A 19,843-nucleotide genomic window follows, 5' to 3' on the forward strand; every position below is an offset into this window, starting at 1 on the left:
GCACCCGCCCAAGCCTGCAGACCCTTACCCTTGCTTAAACCAACTGGTGATGCAGGCCCCACCCCTCATCTCAATGGTCTCCATCACCCCCAAGGCCAAGGCCCCTCCCATTCCTGTCGTGAACCCACAGCCAAGGCCCCCACCCTGTAACAAACCTGCAGCCGAGGCCCATAATCCCCCATTGCAAACTCATGCCATCCCCCTGCACGCATACCTTCCTTGTACCTCCGTCTACACAGGCAACTGTCTACAAAGAAAATGCTACGCCCCCCCGCCCTACAGATCCTGCGCTGGGGCCAACCGGTATTTCTCCCAGCAGCCCAGTCCGACCCTGTATATCAGTGATCCCCAACCAGTGGCTCAGGGGTAACATGTTGCTCCCCAACCCCTTGGGTGTTGCTCTCAGTGCCCCCAAACCAGGTAGTTATTTTTGAATTCCTGACTTGGGGGCAAGTTTTGGTTGAATAAAAACAAGATTTCCTACCAAATAAATCCCCCTGTAAGCTGATAGTGTGCATAGAGGCTGCCTAATAGCCAATCACAGCCCTTATTTGGTTCCTCCATGAACTTTTTATGGTGCTTGTGTTGCTTCCCAAGTCTTTTTACATTTGACTCACAAATAAGAAAGGTTGAGGACCCCTGCTGTATATCATCAGAAAGAAGGTGACCCATAAGGGCTTAAAGTAGCAGGTCTGGCAATACCTAAAACTGGACCTACCCGAACCACCTTTGCAACCCGAACCACCCCACCAAGGTATTAGATATATCCACACATCACTACTCATCCCCTTTCCCATTGCAACATTGTACCAGCAGTCAGCTCTCCTCTTGCCAAAATTCCACCTCCCAGAATGCCTTGCACACTTCTTCCCAGGTCTGTTAATCACAGGCATTGTGGGAAATGGAGTCTAGCCTGGGAGAGAGCTGACTGCCAATACAATGTTGCAATGGTATATGAGTAGGCAAGGAGAAGGGAACTGTAAGGCACAGACTCTGCGTTTAATAGTAATAACATTTACTAATAACTACTGAATGAATTAAAATTTTGAATGATTATATATTGGAAAGTTGCTCAGAACCACATTTTCTTTCATTAGGTCAAGAGCTGTTTTACCCTTTTACAGAGATTTCTGCTGTCTATAATGTACGTCAATGTTTTCTTTGGTTTCCCCAAAGGAAATCGGCAGCAACAACAAAAACCAGAAACCTGTTCCACGACCTTAACAATCATGTTAGTTGCTAACGACTCATCTAAGATAATTTTGACTTTTCCGATTCAGCTGCACCATGTGACACACCCATATAGAATTATGGGTAAATGGGTGGTGCCTGTAAAGCTGCATGGGGACTGGATGGGAAGTTCAAACTTCACCCACCCAATGAATTGCTTATTATAGTTTAACATGAGCTGATTATATTGCATACAAAAGGGGGCGTGGCCAATATATTTTATACTGTGCACTTGTGTTCATGGGGGGGGGCCCTAAATAAATAACTTGTATGGGGCCCCAAACTACCTGATGGCGGCCCTGCTGCTGATGCAGTTATGCCCTGAATCATATTCAAAAGGATGGATATGTGGACTAGGTTTATTGGCATTTTTCCCATCTGCCATCACTGATTTTCCAATGTCACATGACTCGTTTAAATAAAATTGTGTGTAAAGGACAGAGGCCTCTTAAAGGGACACAATCATTAGCGCTTTCCCACGGGTTATATTTCTATATACTAGTTACAGTTGCTTTTATCCATTTTATCTATCTGTAAACCACCCACAACTTACATATATTCAGAGACTCTGCTATTAAAAAAAAAAAAGTCCTTGGATAACTGCACTGCTGCAATTTATCCATTTAGATTATAAATTACAATACAATTATGCAGGACGCTTGTTGCATGCAGAGAAATTACACTCCCCATTGGCCTGAATGTCCTAAATTACATATCTTGTGTTAGAATTCTTTACGAGTACATGTGTTAATGCAATAAATTATCACATAAAGACCGTGCAGTGCATCTCAGAACGCTCAGCAATAAGGAAGACCCATATACAGAGACCCTCATAAGAGACAGCCCAAGCTCACCATGATATTGGGAAGAGTGGCGTAACGCGGCTCGTTCAGTCGCAAGTCAGCCGTGACGACTGCCGGGAGTTTCACGCTGATGGTCTCGAGACCCCCGTCTACTTCTCGCACTACTGTCAACTTCTCTCCTTCCACTTTCACTTCTGAAGCAAATGTCCCCTGCGCGGGAAGAGAAAGGCTTTAATGTTACAGGGGATACAGTTCTTTCCTAGAATTTACTTTTCCTTTAATCAAGAGCAGGGGGAACTGGACTGGAGCAATGGGGATGGCCATTGTGCTTACCCTGGCTGTACAAAGTGTCACAATACTAGCTATGACCACTAGGGGCATAGATATTATTTTACACTACTGTACAACAAGTAGTTGATCATATTCTGGCATGTGTAAATACACAGCAATCGTGTTGCAAGCAGCCAGGGAACCTTTAGTACACCTTAATGCAAATACACTAAAGGTCCCCATACATGGGCCGATTCTAGCTGCCAATATGGGTCCCTTAGATCGATTCGGCAGCTAATGGGTCCGTGTATGGGCACTACCGACGGGACTGCCCGACCGATATCTGGCCTGAAATCAGCCAGATTTAGATCGGGCAGGTTTAAAAATCTAATCGGATCGGGGAACGCATTGGCTCGTTGACCAACTTTGCCTATACCCTGGATTCTCCCGATACTGCCCACCTGTAGGTGAGGGATATCGAGAGAAGATCCGCTCGCTTGGTGATCTTAAGGTGTATGGGGACCTTTAGGCTGCTTTGGGAAAGGCTCTCTTTAATAACATAATGCTTGTGTGTCTCCAGGTTTGTACAGCAGCCCTCTGTGCCTGAAAAATGCCTAATAGCCCCCTCTGTCTTATCCCTGCCTGTCAATGACCAACAGGGAGCATTTCTGCTCAGATTGATTCTCTGTATCTTTATTTTATTTTGCAGATTTTTTCCTCCTATTAATACCAATAACAATCTACGTTAATCAATCTCGGCAGGCTTCATAGGAGAAAAGGAAGGCGTGTGTCACAACTGGTGCTGCTCGTGTCTGTCTCCGTCTCACGGTGACACCACAGGGGTTAAACCTCATTACCAAAAGCCAATTGTCTCATTCTGCACGGAAAAGCCTTGTCGGAAAAGGCCAGCTACCTGAGGCCAGTCAAGCAGAGCTGCGGTCATCTGTCCGGTCTGATTACAGTCATCGTCAATGGCCTGGAATGGGAAAAAAAGACAGCGTTAGCCGCAGGGTACATGTGTATAAGGGAGGCACGTTACTGGGGACAGGGACAAGTTACACACAGGAAAATAAAAACAAACAAAAACAGTTATAAGCCAGGTTTTCCTTCCACTCATTAACTCACATAAAAAAAGACTTATGACAATGTGAGTATAGAGTTTGCCTGAGCACTGATTGGCGACAGTCACTAACACAACAGCGCCATCTAGCAGTTCTAAGCAGATTGTGATGTTCCTGCTGATATCTAGGGCTCTTATTAGAACTGAAAGGTACGGTACAAAATACAGAGAAACACTGCAAGCAGAAATCATGAGCCCCCATGCTAGCTAGCTGGCAGAGCCCACCCCCATGGGCTCTATAGTCTGTAACTGGGTTTAGTTATTAAAGGAATTCAGTCATGATTTTTATGCTGTACTTTTTATTTCTAAATGACACTGTTACATAGCAAATAATTCCCTCTGCCGTTTAAAATTTTATTCTTGAACCAACAAATGTATTTTTAGCTGTAATATTGGTGTGTTGGCGCCATCTCAGTGCCTTGTGCCTGAGTCTGAGCTTTCAGCCAGTGCTACACATTAGAACTGCTTTCAGCTAACCTATTGTTTCTCCTACTCCCATGTAACTGGAGGAGTCCCAAGCTGGACTTGGATTTCTTACTATTGAGTGCTATTCTGATACCTACTGGGAGCTGCTATCTTGCTCCCTTCCCATTGATCTGCTGATTGGCTGCTGGGGGTGAGGGGGGGATATCACTCCAACTTGCAGCGCAGCAGTAAATTGTGAGTGAAGTTTATCAGAGCACAAGTCACATGGCTGTGGCACCCTGGAAAATGAAGAATATGGCTAGCCCCATTGGAAAAACAGATTACAATGGAGGATTCTGCTGGAGAAGCTCTGTTAACTGATGGGTTTTGAAAACAGCATGCTTTCCCATGACAGTATTCCTTTAAAGTAGAAGGGATCCCCCTTCCAAATTGCTGTAACCAGAGAATAGTTCTGTGAATGGCTATGCTACCCCATACGTGTCCTCCTAAGGCAGAGCTGTGTAGTGGAGTTAGCAGCGTGTGGTTTATACAAAGACCAGATGACCAGTAAGTGGCTTTAGTTGCCCTTTAGCTTGCACCTAACTTACATTGTGAGGAGCTGTTAGAGAGCCTATATGGATACCCTTACATTACACTAACTCCAGCCTTATGTGTGCCAGGGGTATCCCTGCAGCCGGACATGCTCTTATTTAAAAACCAAAATCCACCCTTCATATCAGAACATTACGCACGGTGTCCATACATAATCTTCTACTGATGAGGATTTCTGAGCATACTCTATGTGTCTGTGTGTATGGCAATTATTGTGCACCTTTAAGTCCAGTGCTGCAGACTGTATGTCCCAATATTAATAGCTTGGCCGTCTGGCACAGACTGGATCTAATGTCATGCTCACTGACAGGCGACCAAATGCAATTACTGGTGCAAAAGCAGCGAGATCAGATTTCCCGTTATTAAAGCCGCTCCAACCGCAAGGGCATAAAAAAACGCCACTGTGCATCAGGCCGGTGTGGGTAGTACGTTGTGACAGTGAGCCCCGCTCTCCGTTAACCCTTCGGCTAGTGACATGATGTATAGGAGAGGGCCCTGCCAATGCCGTCGCCGGCGACAGCCAAATTATTCTTGTTCTCTGTTCCCTGAGATGCAAGGTCTCCAGATTTGTACTGAGTGACAGTCTTTGTATTTCCTTTGGCACAAAGTGATCGTCTCTTTCTACTTTCTCTGTATTATGAAGGGCCATAGTCAGAGAACAGATCTGTAATTAGGCACCGCTATGTCCCACACCCAGTGGCACTTACCTGTTTCCCCATCAGCACCAGGTTAACATTTTCTTTTTTTGCCAGTGCTGCCATGATCTTGGAGACCTGGAATGGCCCGAGGCTCTCTGCGTCCTTAGCAGCCACTTCAACGTGTATTCCTCGGTCGGCTCCCATGGCCAAAGCTGTTCGGATGGTCTCCTAAAAACAGACCGAGGGTCACACATTAGCACACACGGAGGGAAAAGCGCAGATCTAATGATGGGAAAGATGCACGTTTTGCCTATTGGTTATAAAGTGCCACATAAACACACAGGGCCTGCATCAAAGCTTAGCTTCTCAAGTGAGCACATGCGATGCCGCTGACACACACAAGATGGTCGAACAAGATCCAAGAATATGCTGTTCAGTTTTGGTCTCCAGTGCTCAAACGGGACATTATTGAGTTAGAGAGGGTCCAGAGAAAGACAACTAAGCTGGTAAAGGGTATGGGAAGTCTCAGTTATGAAGAAAGACTGGCCAAGTTGGGTCTGTTTACACTGGGGAAGAGGCGCTTAAGGGGTGAAATGATAACTATGTATAAATATATAAGGGGATCATATAATAACCTTTCTAATGTTTTATTTACCAGTAGGTCCTTCCAACGGACACGAGGGCACCCACTCCGTTTAGAAGAAGGGAGGTTCCATTTAAATATTCGGAAAGGGTTTGTTACAGTGAGAGCTGTGAGGTTGTGGAATTCCCTCCCCGAATCAGTCGTACTGGCTGATACATTATATAGCTTTAAGAAGGGGCTGGATGGCTGTTTAGCAAGTGAGGGAATACAGGGTTATGGGAGATAGCTCTTAGTACAAGTTGCCCCAGGGACTGGTCCGATTGCCATCTTGGAGTCAGGAAGGAATTTTTTTCCCTCTGGGGCAAATTAGAGAGGCTTCAGATGGGGTTTTTGCCTTCCTCTGGATCAACTAGCAGTTAGGCAGGTTATATATAGGCATTATGGTTGAACGTGGTGGACGTACGTCTTTTTTCAACCTAACTTACTATATTACTAAGATGGGGAGCTGCTGGCCTTGAAGGCCTGGATCATTAGTGTTATAGGGCTGCTAAACCTCTGGGCTGGTACTGTATATGTTCAGTAAATAAAATACAGCATTTCTACCCATGTCCATTTTTTGGTTTTCTCTCTTAATCAAAGGGGCCCTGAACCCAAATACTGTTTTGATTTTGCACAGCGAAAGAAATGTTATTCTAAGCAACTTTCCAACTTGAATAAATCAAAAATCTCAGAGGTTTCAAAGTAATTTGACAATGTAATTGCTATTAAAAGTGATATATGTCTGACATTAGCTAAACTCCTGGCTCTGACTCCTGAACCAATGTTGCAAGCCAGATAATTAAAGCTGATTTTCTTGCATTATGAAAAAAAAATTCTTGGGTGGAGAAAACCTTCAACATAGGGAGAGAACTAGGACTAGAAGTATATACTATTTGCATATGCAAAACAATATCCCTGTAAAGGGAGCATCACAATTTCCATGAAAATAAGTCAGCACAAACCCAAAAAGGCTTTTAAAAACAGACAAAACCTGTTATCAGTACCTATCTACAAACGGTTTAGCCAATGAGGGTGTAAATATGCTCTCCCCGTGTTAACAGTGTGCATTTTTTCTCAGGTGACAAAATATGACATAATTCTGCAGGGATACTGCTTTGTCAGCTGGCAGCATCGTGGTCACTGCTTATAAGAGCCGGGATGCTATTTCACGGTCATTTTAAGACTGATAATAAATATTACTGACATCATACAATGACAATTTGGATTATTTTCTAGCCCAGTTAGTAAGAGAAAAATCAAAGGGCATTAGCATATATTCGGAGCATCTCAATACATAGTGCCTGAGGATAAAGCAATGTCGCGCTCAAGGTCAGACAAATGGTTCGGTACCAGACTAGCTTGCTGCCTGTCTGGGTAATCATCCTTAATACCTTTGCTTGGCTCTATCCCTGCCTACGTCGGGCAGCAAGCTAAGAAGTGCCAGGGAAATAAGACACGGCCATTGATCGGCGTTGCTTAAAAATGACAATGCGGAATGCAGAATGTTCTCATCGGCACCCTGTCCTAGTGCATTGAGCAAACACGGGGAGACATGCACTCGCTGCGCTGACATTTAAAAAGGAGAGGTGGGGGGGGGGCACGCTTGGTGATTCCATCTGAAAGGCTCTATGAATTATAAAACACAGAGGGAGAAAGGGAAAACAAAATGGTAAGGGGACAAAAGCGATATGGCAAAGTGGGGTAGAACCAGTAAGTAAAAGGGTACGGCGCTTTGGCTAGAAATGAGCATGGCACGGGGCACTTTGGTGATAATTCTGATTTGCTACAGGAAAGCAGGGGGTCCCGGGAGAGATCTACAGATGAAAGTGCCTTCAGTAATGGTGATGAAGTTTCCTTCTTCTCGCACATTACAGATAGACAAGTGGGGTGGGGGGGTAACGTAATTAAATCACAGCACGGAAGGTTCTCTGGGAAAGTTATTGGAGCAGAAAAGCAAAAGTGACAGGGCTGCGAATTGGATGCAGGGACAACAGGCACACAGGGCTGGGGGGGGGGGGGCCGGCAGGACAACTGGGGGGCTGAATGAGTGTGGGATTCCATTCAGGGGATGCAGGGAAAGCTAATGGCACACAGGCCATTGTGATCACTCTCCGGCAGCGGCCGTAATGCTCTATCTGGCTGTCACCAATCCTGTTATTTAATGGAAAGGCCCGGGATGATGCACAAGGAGTGATGGCAGATGCGCGCAAAAATGCTCGCTTGAGCGGCGGCTCACCTGTCACTGCTTGATGCGCATCCGCCGGGGTGTTTGCTATTACATCACATTAATAGTGGCGACAAGTGGACAGTGGAGCCTGCAGATTATACAGTAATTACGTACTCAGTGTTTTTGGGGTATTTATATCTACTCCCCCAAGGGGCCCCTGTGATGTGCGCTGCCCAAGGGAAATGTCTTTTCTTCCTGACTCTGTCCACGTTCATTTGTCATAGTGATTGGGGGGGGGGGGGGCTCACAAACAATTCCATTCATATTAAATACATTCTGGTTTCCCAGAGTCCTTGAGTCATTTCATAAATCCTAATAAATCACCTTGAAATCAATGCTCATGTTTTATGGTGTGAGCTATGACTGCTGCGCCCCGCTCTCTGGCATTTAACATTCACACTGAGGGATAATCCATACAGGAACGAAATTCAGCTCGGAAGTTACTGCTCTGGAAAGCACAAGGGCAATCGGCAACATTTGGCCCCTGGAGGCCACCGTCTTGTATGTATACAGACAAATATACAGGTACATAAGTATTCCTTATATTTCCAGCCCGGTGAAAATGTTTAATTTGGCTCCAGGCATATATCCAAAGTAAATAGAAATTACAGAAATAACTGCATGCAGGGAACTCCGACTATCACTCATGTATTATAAGGGGTAATGTACCCCCTACTGTAAATGATAAGGATATTAGCAGTCACTGAGGGGTTCTGTGCCCATATAAAGGCACAAGGCTGCAGGCTGAGTTATACAGGAACTCCGACTATCACTCATGTATTATAAGGGGTAATGTACCCCCTACTGTAAATGATAAGGATATTAGCAGTCACTGAGGGGTTCTGTGCCCATATAAAAGGCACAAGGCTGCAGGCTGAGTTATACAGGGAACTCTGAGTATCACTCGTGTATTATAAGGGATAATGTACCCCCTACTGTAAATGATAAGGATATTACCAGTCACTGAGGGGTTTTGTGACCATATAAAGGTACAAGGCTGCAGCTTCAAAAACATCATGGAGGGCTATAAACCCAATCATAACTCTGCCCAACTGTTTTGTTTTGTTATAGAAGTTGCTGAAAAACAACTATGGATGCAAGAAAATGTCCCACTGAGCATTCTACTGACCAAAAATCTGATTGTAAGTGCAAGAGAAGTGACCAATGAGAATGCTGATTCCCAGCACTGTGTCAGGCCCCTTGCTGGTACCTTACATATAGAGATAATGATGGCATTTTTCCCTTCATTATATGGCACAGGAATCAGACATGGGGATAAAGGGACAGACTTGTTCAGTGCTGGGAAACTGTGCTTATTGCTCCCAACTCCAATTGCAGGAACAGAGAACAGGGAGCCGGATTTACTCACATCAGCTGGGATTCTCATTGGGGGATTTCTTGCACTTTAATGCAGCCGCTGGCCCTGGGGATTAGGGGGAAAGTTTTATTGTGCAATATTGCTTTAAGAATACAACCCTGATGTTGTTGGACTACAGCCATGAGCGCAAGCAGCCAGAGCTCAGGGGGTTGTGTTGTTACATACTTCTGCCATCCCCAGGGGCAGTTCCTCAGGCCTAGAGTACCATTGCCCAGCCACACTGTACCTTATCATTCTCTAGACAAATTAATCCCCATTATTACATTTAGTAACTAACCTAGGTGAAAATAAAAAAATGTTACGGTAAGTGCTCTTTTATTTTGTGAATCCGCTTTTTATCCCCCAGCCACCTGGCAGTGTATGTAACTGTACTTATTCACTATACACTAAGGGAGTAAGACAGGCACACAGCTAATTGCTTTAAGGTCTGAAACCTCCACACCTCGCTCCTGATCGTGCCAGTATTTAAAAACACCCTGATTTTCTGTGCGGAACAGCAAGAAGTTCCGGAATCAATGCGCTCGCTAATCCCATGTACCAAGCTTGCCGAAGTCAGACTCTGCAGCCTGGAAAGCGGCCAGTTTGTTAAGAAACCAATCCTACTGGGAACCAGTTTTGCCTGGGGTCACGGAGAAAGTCAGACCTAAAAGTACACACTACCCCGGCGAGTGCTTTATCCGCCAGCTGAGGGCCGATGGAAGAGCCCGAGGCCACAGCCAAGCCGGGGAAGTACAGCGTTCCCTGATGCACGGCAGGATTCACTACTTGTATTTCAGACCTTGCCTTTCCTTAACGATTTTAAGCAATTAGTGAAATCCAGAGAAAGTAACGTCTTCCCTTGTTTCTATATCTATGCGGTGTGCAAGAGCTCTAGGATGTGATTTAATTGCCCAATGCTGCAGTGCATGAAGGCTGGAGAGTAGTAGGGGAGTAGACTATTGGGCGCAACCAGAAGGACCAGGACAACCTATAACATTAGCTGTGGTTGGTGTCCCAAATAAGGACTGTCCCATGGACAACTTCTATGGCATGTAAAGGGTAAGGTCTAGAAATGTAACAGGAAGGACTTAGGTTGGCCCTATACTGGCTACAATGGTCACTAACATTGGCCTACCCAAGTGATCCGATTACATAGTAACATAGTAGTTGGGTTGAAAAAAGACGTACGTCCATCATGTTCAACCATAATGCCTATATATAACCTGCCTAACTACAAGTTGATCCAGAGGAAGGCAAAAAACCCCATCTGAAGCCTCTCTAATTTGCTGCAGAGGGGAAAAAATTCCTTCCTGACTCCAGAAACTGGTTGGGCAGGATAGAAAATTCCATTGGGGGACCATGGAACTTCTTGAGATGTAAATGTGGTTCCCTGTCCCTGTGTTATTCATTATTATATATGAAGTTCTGGTGCTCACCTCAAAGCCTCTGCAAGCCAAAGTCCACTGTAGTACAAAGATGATGACAGAACCTTTGGCAGACCAGAAAAACCCAATATATAAGAGGAGCACAAGCCTTTGAGAAGGATTCCATCATCATGTACATGCAAAAGCTTATGTGGATTTTCCTTGCACTCATCTTCTGTAGCCTTCATTGACTTGGTTTGCAAAGGCTTGAGGGTATGAGAAGAACCAGTACTATATTTTGTGCGCCTCTACCTTCTCTGTGCTCTATAGGAGGCTAGTTTTTTTATTTACAAAAGGGCCAATAAGATGCCAACTTTAGTCATGAGTGGCTATGGGTAGCCAGTGTAGGGTCAACTTAAGTCACCTTGTTAGATATCAAGGTCTTACCCTTTACAGGACCTAGAAGTTCACAACTTTGACTATTGTTACAGGTTCTACTGGTCCTTCTCTGTACTTCTGCTACTATCAGACTAAATACACATAGCAATTTCGATCTTTCGTGTGACCATTGGTTGCACGAAACATCGTTCCCACCCTCCACTGACGTTCAGGGCTGAATTGTCAGATATGGAGGTAGAAACAATATAAATTCTACCTCCTTCTGGCGATTCAGCCCTGAACATAGATTTTGCTCCGGTGCCAAATTTTTTAACGCAGCCTATCGACAAGTTGACCGGTATCCGCAGCCTTTTGTGTGCGTTATCAGTCGCCTCGTTGGGCCACCATACACGCACCAAATATCGTACAAAACGAAGGTTTCATACAGTATTATCGGTGCAAGTATGCTCGGCTTAAAGGCCAAATACCCAATCCCACGCACCTCTTGGGTCTCCTCCCAGTTTTGGACCCAAAGCTCTTGACCTAAATCTTCTCATTTGCTTGAGGTGAACCCAACAGCCTAAATATAATCCATTCCTGTCAAAGGGTCAACTGGCTCATACAACATTGGGGGCAGAAAAACAGGCAGCAATCTGTGACCAATCAGGTGTTGTTGCAATACATCCACCTGCATCTATAGCGGCTGAAAAGCCAAAGGTCGGACTTTATAGCAATAAGGGAGGCCTGCAAAGTCTGTCCAGCCATGGTTAAATACAGCCCTGTCTTATATCTAGTATAAATACATTTATTTAAAATCTTCATAGACATAGCCCTGTCTTACAGCTTCACTGCTGATGTGGATGTGGTCCCTATACAATTTTACAAAGTTTGGAAAGTCCAACAATAAGCAAAAATGTTTGCAGGATCAGCTTTTATTCAAATGTATTGGAGACCTAATGTTTTTCAAATTTATAGGCATCAAACGGAGACGCTTTGAAATCTTAATGCAAGAGAATAATCTGGCTTTATTTCTACAGTGCGCTGTTCCATTAAATATGTATGGAAATCCAGTAACATGTTTGAACTCTGCTGAAACACTGACCCATATTGTCTCCTATGAATGAGTTATCGCGGGCTAGGAAATAAAGATACAGTTTCTAGTACAACGGCTTCTCTTCTGGATTCCTAATGCTCAGCCGCGGCAATAGCCGAGGGATCAATCCTGCCCCGGGAATCAAAATCAGCAAAGAAAGATTTCCAGGGCAAGTAGCGGTTTCCAGTGAGAATGTCAATCATAATGAGAACAGGGTGCTCGTGCCTCCATGCTGAGGGTTACAGGGGGATCTGGCCATAATCTGCCTATGTTCTACAGGTGTCCCATGTGTCATTGTAGAATGATACAAAGCTTAAGACTGACCTACCTATCTTCTACTTCTTGTCTATATAAGACATATAAGAGTATATGCAGGACAAAGTCTTGCCCCAACCATCTTTTTTGTGTAGGCCTATGTACAGTATTACAACAGGAGGATGGTGAAAAAATTACTTGCCTTACTGTCTACATGTTGAGATAGAGAGATAAGGACTGGTCTAACCTGCCTGTCTTCTATTTCTAGTCCATATAGGACATGTAAGAGTATGCAGGACAAAGCCTTGCCCTAACCTTCTTCATCTTTTTGTGTAGGCCCATGTATTACAACAGGGAGATGGAGGGCAAAGTACTTGCCCTACTGTCTACAGCAGGGGTCCCCAACCTTTCTTACTCGTGAGTCAGTCAACTGTAAAAAAACTTGGAGAGCAACTCAAGCATCATAATATATATAAGTTCACCTACCTACTAGCATCTTTTAAGCATAGCCCTATTTGTTACAATAGGAGGCTGAAGGACAAAATACTTACCTTAACCTGACTATTGTTATCTTGTTATAGTGGAAGGGTACAGCGATAACTGGTCTAACTTGCCTATCGTCTACATGTTGTCATAGTGGGAGGAGAGATAGATAAGGGCTGGTCTAACCTACTGATCTTCTACTTCTTGTCCATGTTGACCCATGTAAAAGGATACAGGACAAAGGTCTTGACCTAATCCTCACCTTTTTTTGTGTAGGCCCATGTATGACAACAGGAGGATGGAGGACCAACTACTTGCCCTAAGCTGCCTACTGTTTACATGTTGTCATAGTGGGAGGATAGAGAGATAAGGACTGGTCTAACCTACTTCTTCTGCATCTTGTCAGTTTAGACCCATGTTATAGGATAAAGGACAAAGGTCTTGCCCTAACATTCTTTTTTGTGTAGGCCCATGTATTACAACTGGACGAAGAAGAACAAAGGCCTTGATCTTACCTGCCTATAGGATAGCTGTGTTTTATTTCTTCTTTGTGTAGGCCCACGTGTTACTGGGGGGGCTAAGCTAACCTACCCATCCACTATCCTCCTGTCTGCATAGGCCCATGTGTTTAGAGGACTAAGATTCCATCTTAACCTATCTTCTACACCTTATTTGTATAGGCCCACGTACAAAAGTGGCCATACACGCTAAGATCGGCTCACTTGGCGAGGTCGCCAAGCTAGCGGACCTTCTCCCGATGTCCCCACCTACGGGTGGGCGATATCGGGCTAATTTGGTTGTTTTGTCCCTGGGGTCAAACAATCAAATAAAAACGACGGGTATAGGTGTCCATTGGTCCGGGGACCACATCAACGAACCAATACTGTCTCTGTTCTGACTAATTTTCAAACCTGCCCGATCGAGATTGGCCAATTTCAGGCCAGCTGTTGGTCTGGCAGGCCCGTCGTTAGTGCCCATACACGGGGCGATAAGCTGCCGAATCAGTCTAAGGGACCCATATCGGCAGCTAGAATCGGCCTGTGTATGGCCACCTTAATTGTGGTACTGCAAGTTACTGATCAAAGGGAAAATGATAAATATATACGGCCGTGGCTGATCACTGCGGAGGGACACAGGGCTAGGGGCCGGCACAAACCTGTCATTTTCTTTACATGCTGGTTACATGGGCCCCGTGTACCACAGTGGGAAGAGAGGTAAAAGTCCCAGTATATACAGTACCTGCCTGCATTCTGCCTGGTACAGATATCAGTGCCACTAATAGTGAGGGATACCTGTGGTAGCCACATTCTCCTGGCACAAGTCACTTTATTCTTGAAACCCAATAAGCCTTTCCTGTTCTATATCAATATCCCCCAAAAAGCTGTAAGCTAGAAGCACCTATAAACTATATTTAAAGAGTATCTAGTAGAATTAAGTCTAAAACAACTGGACTTTTCTGAGTTTTTCTTGAAAACGTTTCACCACTCATCCGAGTGGCTTCTTCAGTTCACTCTCAAGCCACTCGGATGAGTGGTGAAACGTTTTCAAGAAAAACTCAGAAAAGTCCAGTTGTTTTAGACTTAATTATACTAGATACTGTATATCATGACCTGGATGAATGAGAATCTTCATAGATATATTTAAAGAAAGGGTTAAACCTGATGGACACAAGTCTTCTTTCAAGCTCTGCTACTATGCCTCTTTATTAATCCAATGGCCTGCGCTGGTGCTATAGAGAAAACCAGTGCCTGTCTAGCCAGAGACTGCTCCGCCATGTGCAAAGATTTGTTACATGGATATTATCGGCTCGTATTGGGAGCGGTGTGATAAATACGCCGTATCCTTACGAGCAATGCGTCGAGTGCCTGTGTGCTTCATTTCCAGCAGCGAGTGCTTTCAGCCCCGGGACGTGCTGGTCTGTAAGCCCAAACCATCAATAATGCCAATTACTGCCCCATTTGTGCACCGGGGAGCCTGTAAAGTCTTCTCCCCTTAACTGGAAGTGACAGTCCTCCCCCCTCCCTCTGCCCCTTGGTCTCCGCAGCTCCTTTAACTTGGGCGCCTGGGACGGAGTATTTCTCTGGCAAAGTGACAGCTAGGTTCATTTTCCAACCGTAGGCCCCGGAGCATGTTTAAAAGAACATTACCGGAGAAGCGAGATTAAATTAGCTTATGCTGCCGATCCCTGCACGGCTGGAAGGCCAGGCTCACTTTTTTTCCCCTTTGCAGGGCAATGAGCTCGGGTAGGGGAGGATTTGTAGGCGAAATGAAAGCGGCTCAATTACAGTTATCAGCAGAAGGAATGTAAAATTGACACTCTCACCCCTCATGCTGTCACTGTTTGGTCTCCGCAATGAGAGGGCAATTAAAGTTTCAATTAAGCGTAGATGGCGCGGCCTTGCTGCCTGCTGTATCAGCCCCTAAAGCCAAGGCACAAAATCTACAGGCACTTACACAAAGAATTAGGCTGGCGACACAGAGGCAACAAATATATATATATATTAAAGCCTATCGCAACAACAAAGGCAAAGAATAAGCTCCAATGAGCAACTACAAGTGATGCAATACTACCCCCTGCTGGAGATGAAGGGCAGGCAAGCTCCTATGAAGGAAGCAGCCTAAATGGAGGGCTACATGCAAAATATATTGCCTCTGTCTACATATATAGGACCTATTATCCATAATGCTCAGGACCTTTCCGTAATGTAGATCTCCTTAGCTTAAGTTCCCCAAAAAAATCATATAAACATGAATTTAACCCAATAGGACTGTTCTAAGGGGTAATTATATCTTAGTTGGGATCAAGTACAGGTACTGTTTTATTATTACAGAGAAAAGGGAAAAATTTAACCATTAAATAAACCCAATAGGGCTGTTCTGCCCCCAATAAGGGGTAATTATATCTTAGTTGGGATCAAGTACAGGTACTGTTTTATTATTACAGAGAAAAGGGAATCATTTAACCATTAAATAAACCCAATAGGGCTGTTCTGCCCCAATAAGGGGTAATTATATCTTAGTTGGGATCAAGTACAGGTACTGTTTTATTATTACAGAGAAAAGGGAATCATTTAACCATGAAATAAACCCAATAGGGCTGTTCTGCCCCCAATAAGGGGTAATTATATCTTAGTTGGGATCAAGTACAGGTACTGTTTTATTATTACAGAGAAAAGGGAATCATTTAACCATTAAATAAACCCAATAGGGCTGTTCTGCCCCCAATAAGGGGTAATTATATCTTAGTTGGGATCAAGTACAGGTACTGTTTTATTATTACAGAGAAAAGGGAATCATTTAACCATTAAATAAACCCAATAGGGCTGTTTTGCCCCCAATAAGGGGTTATTATATCTTAGTTGGGATCAAGTACAGGTACTGTTTTATTATTACAGAGAAAAGGGAATCATTTAACCATTAAATAAACCCAATAGGGCTGTTTGCCCCCAATAAGGGGTTATTATATCTTAGTTGGGATCAAGTACAGGTACTGTTTTATTATTACAGAGAAAAGGGAATCATTTAACCATTAAATAAACCCAATAGGGCTGTTTTGCCCCCAATAAGGGGTTATTATATCTTAGTTGGGATCAAGTACAGGTACTGTTTTATTATTACAGAGAAAAGGGAATCATTTAACCATTAAATAAACCCAATAGGGCTGTTCTGCCCCCAATAAGGGGTAATTATATCTTAGTTGGGATCAAGTACAGGTACTGTTTTATTATTACAGAGAAAAGGGAATCATTTAACCATTAAATAAACCCAATAGGGCTGTTCTGCCCCAATAAGAGGTAATTATATCTTAGTTGGGATCAAGTAAAAAAAAAAAAAGTGCTGTTATTACGAGGAAGGAAAATCATTTTTAAAAATCTGAATTATTTGATAAAAATTAAGTCTATGGGAGATGGCCTTCCCTTAATTCAGAGCTTTCTGGATAACAGGTTTCCAGATAACGGATCTCATATCTGTATTTCTATTACATTACAACTGTATAGACAGAAGAACTCATTGACTGATGGCACCCGCTCATACAGAGAGGAGTCGACTGGCGACACAAAGGGCCAGAAGCCGCAGTTACCCCTCACGGTTTTGGGGGGATGTTTTGCTTGGGGAGCCCCTGCTCGTTCAGGCACTGAAGGTAAAAGGACCCCGGTTGTTGAAAGTTCTAATTCTGTATGCACAAAACAATTCTGTAAGACAATGGTCGAGGGGGGACGTCGCTGAAATAATGTGATTTCTAGCAAATGTGCTTGTTGCCGTGCAATTTCGGATAGAAACCACAAATGCAACATTAAAATTCTGCCTCCAGGTTTGGATACATAAATCTAAGGAGTTACCTGAAGGGTTTGGACGTTAATAAACTCGGTCCTGGTGTATTACGCGCGCTAAAACCCATCTGTCACTGTCAGCCGTACCTTTAAGAGGACCTGCCCCTTTATGTAGCCGATAATAAGATTAATTTATCATGCGCAAACGCTCGAGCTGCCCGCTGATAGCCAATCGTACGCACTAACTCCCAATTCCATTTAAATCAACACCGATATAGCAGTTTGGAAGAGGGCCCATGTTGGCCCCCACGCAACGCAGAGCTGCCTGTTGTCCTAGTCCTGTAAAACAAATTAAAAAGTAGTTTATGGGTAGCGGGGTCCCCCAGTGGATGAGAGGCGACCCTTAGGGACATAGTGGGAGTCAATGCAGGCTGGATACCTTTGATTTTAGTCATTTTACCCCTACCCAATATTGCACAGGGAACCTTAACAATCCACGATAAGGATAATTTATACAAAAGAGGGAAAGGGTGCCCCCTGGTGGTTGGTTTATCATTGACAACAGTGGGCAGTTTGGCTTTAATGGGAATGATTCACCTTTGAATTCACTTTATTATGTTATGGCTAATTCTAAGCAACTTTTCAATTGGTCTTTATCGTTTTTGAAATATTTGCTTTCTTCTTCCAACTCTTTCCAGCTTTCAAATGAGGGGGGGTAAAACACAAATGCTTTGCAAAGCTACTTTTTATTACTCATCTTTCCATATAGGCCCCCTCTATTCATTTTCCAGCCTCTCATTCAAATCAGTGCAGGGTTGCTAGGGTAATTTGGACCCTTGCAACCAGATTGCTGAAATCTGGAGAGCTGCTGAATAAAAAGGTAAATAACTCAAAAAACATAAATAATAAAAAATGGAAAACAATTGCATATTGTCTCAAAATATAATTCTCTACATCATACATACATAAACTTCTTTCAAATACAATAAAATGAAAAACAAATCTAATTTAGAGCGGTTACTTTGTTTTTTTTGCTGGGACAGACTAATGTAGTCATTAGCTGAAGCAGATATCAGGCCAGTAGCCCCCCCTGCTGTGGCTAAACTATTCCCAAGCATCCCATTGGCAACTGAAGGCAACAACAGCTGGAGGGGACCCAGACAGAGCCTCCCTACGGTACAGTTAGAGCAGGTAAGCAGAGCAGGAGCTCCCCCCACAGGCCGGCACTTTGCACTGCAAGTAAAAACGATTGTATGTCAACCTCCCTTAGCAGAAAAGAGATGAAAAAAAACCAAGAGGCTGCTTGTAAAATAACTGCTGCACTGCTCACACTTTATAGCATCAATATAGTTATTTTATAGTATTTAGCTGCCTTTCAAGCAAACACTATATAAACCAAAGCAAGGGAAAAAGTAGCACAATCCATCAATATGTGCATTCAAACTTTTATATCTAAATTTGGGAATGTCACAAAACGTATTTTATAATTTTATTGTTTAAGCCAGAATGGCACAACTCTAGCCTTCTCCCCCTACTATACCTGCTATCCCACAGCCCCAGTCCCTTCCCAGAGGCTATTATCCCCCCACTGCTACTATAGGCACCATCTCTCCCTACTATACCTGCTATCCCACAGCCCCAGTCCCTTCCCAGAGGCTATTATCCCCCCACTGCTACTATAGGCACCATCTCTCCCTACTATACCTGCTATCCCACAGCCCCAGTCCCTTCCCAGAGGCTATTATCCCACTGCTACTATAGGCACCATCTCCCCCTACTATACCTGCTATCCCACAGCCCCAGTCCCTTCCCAGAGGCTATTATCCCCCCACTGCTACTATAGGCACCATCTCTCCCTACTATACCTGCTATCCCACAGCCCCAGTCCCTTCCCAGAGGCTATTATCCCCCCACTGCTACTATAGGCACCATCTCTCCCTACTATACCTGCTATCCCACAGCCACAGTCCCTTCCCAGAGGCTATTATCCCCCCACTGCTACTATAGGCACCATCTCTCCCTACTATACCTGCTATCCCACAGCCCCAGTCCCTTCCCAGAGGCTATTATCCCCCCACTGCTACTATAGGCACCATCTCTCCCTACTATACCTGCTATCCCACAGCCCCAGTCCCTTCCCAGAGGCTATTATCCCCCCACTGCTACTATAGGCACCATCTCTCCCTACTATACCTGCTATCCCACAGCCCCAGTCCCTTCCCAGAGGCTATTATCCCCCCACTGCTACTATAGGCACCATCTCTCCCTACTATACCTGCTATCCCACAGCCCCAGTCCCTTCCCAGAGGCTATTATCCCTTCTCCCCCTACTATACCTGCTATCCCACAGCCCCAGTCCCTTCCCAGAGGCTATTATCCCCCCACTACTACTATAGGCACCATCTCTCCCTACTATACCTGCTATCCCACAGCCCCAGTCCCTTCCCAGAGGCTATTATCCCCCCACTGCTACTATAGGCACCATCTCCCCCTACTATACCTGCTATCCCACAGCCCCAGTCCCTTCCCAGAGGCTATTATCCCCCCACTGCTACTATAGGCACCATCTCTCCCTACTATACCTGCTATCCCACAGCCCCAGTCCCTTCCCAGAGGCTATTATCCCCCCACTGCTACTATAGGCACCATCTCTCCCTACTATACCTGCTATCCCACAGCCCCAGTCCCTTCCCAGAGGCTATTATCCCACTGCTA

The 19,843-nt window shown here is 44.5% G+C and overlaps 1 protein-coding gene across 1 annotated transcript in view; it reads right to left on the reverse strand.

Annotated features, from left to right (window-relative positions):
• etfb (electron transfer flavoprotein subunit beta) overlaps positions 1-19,843 on the reverse strand; it is a 42,008-nt gene that overhangs the window by 8,205 nt on the left and 13,960 nt on the right. Inside the window, 3 exon segments of the mRNA NM_203823.1 lie at positions 2,085-2,243; positions 3,217-3,279; positions 5,148-5,306. Coding sequence (NP_989154.1) covers positions 2,085-2,243; positions 3,217-3,279; positions 5,148-5,306 — 381 coding nt within the window.

This window comes from Xenopus tropicalis, chromosome 7 (genome assembly GCF_000004195.4).
Source record: "Xenopus tropicalis strain Nigerian chromosome 7, UCB_Xtro_10.0, whole genome shotgun sequence".
In the NCBI taxonomy this organism is placed as follows: Eukaryota; Metazoa; Chordata; class Amphibia; order Anura; family Pipidae; genus Xenopus; species Xenopus tropicalis.